The sequence below is a fragment of the Porites lutea genome, chromosome 1 (assembly GCF_958299795.1).
Source record: "Porites lutea chromosome 1, jaPorLute2.1, whole genome shotgun sequence".
Lineage (NCBI taxonomy): Eukaryota > Metazoa > Cnidaria > Anthozoa > Scleractinia > Poritidae > Porites > Porites lutea.
This window is the reverse complement of record NC_133201.1, coordinates 19,869,245-19,876,297: the sequence shown is the minus strand read 5'-3', so window position 1 is coordinate 19,876,297 and position 7,053 is coordinate 19,869,245. Positions and strand designations below refer to the sequence as shown.

Sequence of the window (7,053 nt, the reverse complement as noted above, 5' to 3'; positions counted from 1 at the left end):
TTAATAGAGAGGGGGGCTTAAAAGAGAGGGGGGGGCTTATTTAATTTAGCAAAACCAAGAGAGGATAAAGGGGACAGAGAAGGCATCCCCCATACACACCCTATTCCATAGGTAATTCGTCTCGAGTTATTTCTAACACCACAGATCCCAAGGAGGATTAGACAACAGCCAATCACATAGCGCGAATGTGTTCCGCGTGGATGACCCACGCTCAGAGCCACGCGTCCTTCACGAATTGACGCAGAAAAAAATGGCGGAAGACGCGGAGAGCGACATTGCTATTTATTTTGTCGACGAAAACGACTAAAGAGAGATTTCTGCTAAAGCTGTGTGAGCGAAACGGAAATTAAAAAAGAATCGCCCTTCCTCTCTTGTATAGAGCTAACAGTACAGCAGGGAAATCCTTAACTCACTGAATATTCTCTCAGGACCATTTATAATTTACAGTTTGCAGAGAGAAATTTCTGGTTTGATATTTATTCTTTTATTAGCCTTTTATTATTCAACAAAAATAACACTTGGCGTCCTACTTGCTTTATTATACAAACGACCGGTTTCAATAGACCGGCGAAATACAACAACTTCGAGTTAAACTGATTTCACGGTTTGTCAAAGAGTACAGCGATTCCCTTTTCCCAGATGAGCGCCGACTCATTTCGCTTCAATATACAGAAATGTTCTCGATCTCTTCACGCTTTCATTGCCTTTCGCCCGACATGTTTTGCACGGCGTTTAGTCATGCGAAACCTCCGCGAAACATCCACGTAGCGCGCGAGGTAACTTTATCCCGATTCTAAAAATAACTCGAGACGAATTACCTATGGAATAGGGTGTGTATGGGAGATGCCTTCTCTGTCCCCTTTATCCTCTCTTGAGCAAAACGCATCACCTGTAGCAAAAATACCGTGGTATGACACAGAGTAGACTAACGCGTTGTACAATTAAAGTCACTGTCAAAAGTATTTATTTCACTTGTGGGAGCCTAAAAGTAACAAAAACAAAATTCTTATTCTTCAAAAATGTTCTCCACAGAAGAACTAGAGCGCAAAGTTGAGAAAGTTAAGCATATGAAGTTGGAGGTCATGCGGCCAAAGACCAAAATCAATAATATGAACTTTCAGCCTGAATAAACCATAACTGATCAGTCCACGTTAATCGTTAATTTTTTTGTGAAGAATAAGGATTGGGGGAGGGGGAGGGGGGTTCTTAATAGAGAGGGGGGGCTTATTAACTTTCCTCCTGTGAAAAGGGGGGCTTATTGGAGAGGGGGGGCTAAATAGAGGATTTACGGTATTGACATTAGAGGTGAAACTTTACACTTCATGCAACAAAAAAGCGAACTTCAGCGTCGAAATCTCTCAAGTTTTTCTTACTCATCTCGACACATGAAACAAAATTACTCCATCTTCCCTGCTCTTAAAATTGCTTTATAACCTACCTTGTCAACATAACTTTTCCACGTCGATGGGACAGAATCTCTCTCCGACGTTCAGTGTTCCACCGTGACTGTATAGTGCCAAAAGCAACCGAATACGCTGTTTTCTCTACTTTTCCTTGCTTTCTGGCTACAATTAAATCGCGCAGACTGACTAGGATACTCTGACCCGAGAGGTGACACAACTACCGCTACGTGACCCGAAAAAGTGGTGACTGAGGCTATCGATCACCGAATGTTAAACTGGTTAAACAAGCGATTTGCCATAGCCAGTCAGCAAACTAGCATATATGTCGCCTTGTAACTTTAAAAATTCGTAAATCGCTTTTATCTGAAATGAATTTAACCCTGAAATCTTAAACTTGATAAACACGGGTGCTAAAAGCTCTATCAAGATCGTTTGTCCTGGCTCCGTTTGCGTGAAAAGCTTTTGCGTTCAAGGTAAACTCACTAGATTTTGGTGAGTACCATATGCATTTGATTGGCAAATCGGCGGAAAGAAATGTTGGTCTTGGCTATAAAGCAGGCGTTTCTGGGGAGGGAGGAAATACGACTCCCTTACAAAGGCCTGCGTGAGAGGCTACCTGAAAGGTAGGTTCCTACATGTAGTTCAAAAGCCGGGCAATTTTGCTTCGTTAACTGATAATTTCACTTTATTATTTTCAAAATTATTGAAACTCATCTTGAATGTAAACACGGCGAACATAGCACAGGTTTTTCGGGCCTGAAAAGTTATCAGGACTTTCGAGAAGTGGACCCCTGGTCGTAAAGTCACTGAGACCGCCGACGGCGTGGACGTCATCTGAGTGTAAGTGGCTAGATGTGGATGTGGGGCTGGTTAGGTTTATGTTCTTTGTTTTGGGGAAAAACACCCTTGCTGTCTTTTCCACTAAGGGGGGCTGGTTTGCTTGGAAGTGCGCTGAATATATGACTTGAAATTTTGATGTTTCGAAGTGTGAGTTCTCCTTACGTGAGCTTAATAACCTTATTGATTGGACGAATGGGTTTCTTAGAGTAAGGATATTTATAGGAGAGGGAAGGTCTCAGTTTGGCGGCAGATGATAGCTTCTCGAAGACTGACAAGAGAGGGTTGTGACATGAAGTGGTATAGTCTACCTGCATTAAAGCTTTACAGTCCTTTCTAGATTAACAGACTGAAAGCCTTATTAGGTATTTGTCATTTTCCAAGTCATGAACAGCGGAGACTAAAAACGAAGTTACGGAAAACAACGGATAAGTTATATGGAAATTAGTCGTTTTCCCCTGTGAAGCTGGCAATTAGTGTTTGATTGTGGCGGAAGAGGCTCCTGTTGTTTGTTTTTTTTTAGCTCCTCTTAAACCTTTTGGCTTTAAGTTGTCTTTGGGGGATCTGCATACTTTCGCAAGGTGGTCTCTGAGTAACAGTTAGCGCAATAGTTGCGGGGCCTGGTTACTTGGCGGTCTTGAGGGCGTGTTTTGGCCTCCACACCATACGCATTGTGTTCGAAAGGGTTTGGGGAACTTGTATGTCACCTGATTTACCTGCCCTTCTACATTCTGGTTGGCAGAGTCCACAATGACTTTATTTTGCGGACGTCAATGTAGAGAAAGTGGGTCTTTTATCAACGAAAATTTGGACTTTTTGGGGGTGCTTTGGAGCCGCTCTTCAAAATATGTGGTAGATTCGTTGGGTCTTCGTGTATGCTAGTCGTTGAGGCATTACGTTGTTTCGTTTTCCTATGGTTTAAGGAAATTACTCTTTTTAATGAAATATTATTGTCATGGCAAATATGTTTTAGTGAACGTTTGCCACGTTGTTGTTAACCTTTAAGCACGGATAAACTAAAAGAAGTCGGCATGAAATTTTTAAGATAATGAAGCGGAAAAAGGGATGTCGACAGCTAAGTAGAAACCAGCCATGGAATTCAATTTCAGTTTATTAATAACGGGAACAATGATTTGATGCTTAAACGGTTGCATTAATCGTCAAAGTATAGGAGAACAACAAGGAACCTAGACTCCCACGCAGGCGTTTTTAGGGGAGCTCGTTTTTCATCCTTCACAAACGCCTGCTCAACCGAAAATAACATTCGTTTCCCAATAGGGCCATTTATACGAGGAAAAATAAGACGCGTCTTACATAAGACGCGAACTTTCCGTATAAACGGCACATTTCGTCTAAAATAAGACGCGGCTTAGCTAAGACGCGTCTTATTAGATAAGACATGCTCGTATAAATGGTACAGTTCGCGTCTTATTTAAGACGCGTCTTATGTAAGACGCGTCTTATTTTTCCTCGTATAAATGGCCCTATTGTTTCATTTGCGCGGTAAGTGACCAATCAACAGTTGTGAAATAAAGTGTTGACAGGCTAAACAAGACAAAAACGTAACGTAACCCTAGAGTTACCGTTTTCCTGGCTAAGGTTATGCAGTGTACAGAGTATTCTAAAATCTGACCAAATATTACTTTTGCTATTGTGAGTCTAACATTTAGTAGAGGTCATAAAGCTTTGCCAGTGTTTCATGCAGACCGAGTAATTATTGGATAACCCAGCGGTCAAGGTCAAGTTTCCACGATTTGGAAAGTACAATTTGATTGGCTAAGTTTGGGAAAGGAATGTTGTTCTCGGTTGAGCAGGCGTTTGTGGTGAGGGAGAAAGACGAGCTCCCCTAAAAACCCCTGCGTAGGAACCTAGAACCTCTATTAAAGGGTTGTTTAGCCGCAACAAAAAAAAAAGCGCTGTACGTTTCAAAAGAGGTCAAAGAAAATGCTCAATCGCATCAGAGGTCAAATCCTGCCGGCCAGGAACAAAAGCCACAGAAAGTTAATAAAAATGTATGCATGAAACAGCAACTTCATGACTTCAAACTGTATCAAGACAAGTGGCAAAATCAAAATCAGTCAAAATTGTGAACCCTCTAGAGCATATTCTACCTGCCAGAGAAAATGATTGGAACAAGCAGCATTTCATGCAGCATTAGGTATCAGTCGTACGTGCCTATCAACTCCCTTATTCTCCGCTAACGTTTTCCGCTTATATTTCTCCCACATATTCGGCAAAGCGCCTCGAGGAATCGGATATGCTCTTCCATAACTTTGGATAGAAAAGAAATAACATAATTGTCGGCTACACACTCGAAAGATGCGGTTTTCACATCCTTCAGTAATGGCGTTTGAGATGCAGTAGTAACCCATCGGATTCAAAGAGAGTTTACAAAATTTCGGGGTTGTTTACAAGCGTGGAATTTGGAGTGGTGAAACTTAAATAACACTAGAACCAGTAAAAAAATATAACATTAGCTCGAAGAAAAATACGCGAATGCTAGAAAATAATGATTTACGTTCACTTACTTTAGCGTCGGACCATAAATTCCATTCCATTCCATTCTTCGCATTACCACCCGAAAACTCAAAGATAAGAAGCTGCATTACAAATCTGGATTTCCAAAATGACTTTCTGATGTTTCCTCTCACCACCGTTGTCCAGCTTAAAGTCCCGGATATGTTCCAAAGGAGACTGGAAACAACGCGATTTCGCGAGTGCATCAGAAATTTTAAAAGAGGCCCGCCATTTTCTTAGCGATTAATAGCTTCGTGACGTCACGACTGTCCTAATATATCGGGATAATCCGGACTGCTCATTGAATTTTTAGAGAGCTTTAGATCGAGGACGCAACGGCTTTTTGAACGCGGTGAGCGAGCAAAAGCCTGGAATGAGAACGGCGTTCTAAGCGCAGGAAAAATAAGCTTTAATTAGTTTTGCGACACGCCATTTCAATATTTTTTTCGTTTTCGCAAAAATAAAAGATAGGATCGTTTAATGAAGCCCAAAATTAAATATGATGTTAATTTTCTCGGAATGAAAAATAAAACCTCAATGATGAAGAATTTTTTTACGAACAAACCATGCAGCATAATGAATCAACGATTGCCTCACTCGTCGTACAATAAATGTTCTCTTATAACCAAAAATCCTGCTGAATATAAAGCAGATTTCCGCTTGGAAAAAACTTGCATCTTCTGCACTTGATTCTTCTAAAGCTACGATCTTATCTTAAGCGTTGTATAACTCGGAGTGCTCATATGGTGTTATCCCTGAGGCCTTAATTTTTCCTCGTTTCTCGACTTTTTCTTGTGCCTGTTGACAAGAATTCCCACGTGAACACAAACCGTTCGAGTGTCGGCAATATTTCCCTACGTGCTGCTTCGTTGTCGTGTAGCGGTTTACATTAGCAACGTCTCTGTACAGGATACTCTTTTTCTTTGGTTCAAAACATCATGGAACTAAGAAAAGATAACAACAGCAACAGCTTAAAGGCGGAGTTAAATTTCAGCTCAGATTATAATTTAAAAAATATGCTTCCATGAAAAAAAAATCGTATTCTGTTTGTTCTAGCCAGTTCAGGGGTACGTTTGGCAAAGACAACGGTAAAATACCGAAAATAATAAAGAACTTAAGCTAGGAGGCACAACTCGCTTCAAATAATTTTGTAGAAGAAGAAGCCATTTTTGATCCATCTTCCCTTCGCTTCTCCAACCTCAGTAACCTGCATATCAAGTTAAAAAATGTCAACTCTGCCAAGTTTGTAGCGTAAATTTTCGCGAGAAAGTTTCTACATGAATCTGGGTTTTGAATTCTAGGTTGAGAAGGTACATACGTAGCCATTTTGTTTTTAAAAATGGACAATTATTACTCACATTTTCTACAAAGCGCCAAATCCCTTTGACTCGCGTTTTGTATGCTTTACGACGCGTCAAATTTGAAGGGTCGAGCTTTGGCAGGAAGCCTTTTCTGTGAAAAATTACTTCCAGCAGCGTCGCAGATATGTCGCGTCTTCGATCTAAAGCTCCCTATTGTAAACATGAAACTACAAATAGGATTACATGTAACAAAATGGTAGCCCAGAGGAAAACAGGGTCCATTTTCGCTTTTAGTTTGAGCACGATAGAGAGTGAAACCATGGCATAAAATTACCCACTTTTAACTGATTGGTGCGAGTTTAGTTCTTGTTAGCCTATAAAGACCTGGCAAAAACAGTCCATAATTTTCGTTTAACTGACGCACATTAACTTTATTTATTTTTCTACAGGGTTTTGAAAGACAACAAGATCAAAGAACTCCCACCAGGGATATTCTCAAACCTCATTTACTTGCAGGAATTGTGAGTAAACGACCCACTGTCTCTTTGTTTGTTATTTAATACCAGACGTAACTAATCGATGATGAATGACATCAATGAGTAATCGATGAGTAATCATCGGGTAATCAACTGATAAGTCATTAATTATTCGCTATAATTAATGTGTAATTGATGACTAATCCATTGCCAAAAATTTTGTGGCCTATCGATTACTCATCGATGACATCAATCGATCATTGATGTCATCGATGAGTAATTGATGCGTTCGATTACTTATCAATTATCTAATGATCATCCACGATTAGTCATTGATTACACATCTCATACAATTTCTAGCAATTTTTTTTTCCGGTGATAAAAGTTTACGTTCATGTTTCTTGACGATGATAATAGCCAAATAGGAATTGAACTTGCATGTAGAAAACCAATATGTAGGCCATGACGAAAACAGAACGGCAAATCAAATTTATCTGGTGGACAGTAACTGAAATATCA

The 7,053-nt window shown here is 40.2% G+C and overlaps 1 protein-coding gene across 1 annotated transcript in view; it reads left to right on the top strand.

Annotated features, from left to right (window-relative positions):
• LOC140935929 (uncharacterized) overlaps positions 1 to 6,606 on the top strand; it is a 14,812-nt gene extending 8,206 nt beyond the window's left edge. The window contains exon 4 of the mRNA XM_073385504.1: positions 6,508 to 6,606. Coding sequence (XP_073241605.1) covers positions 6,508 to 6,583 — 76 coding nt within the window. The 3' untranslated portion in view covers positions 6,584 to 6,606. The remainder of the gene's footprint in view (positions 1 to 6,507) is intronic.
• The last annotated feature ends 447 nt before the right edge of the window (positions 6,607 to 7,053 follow it).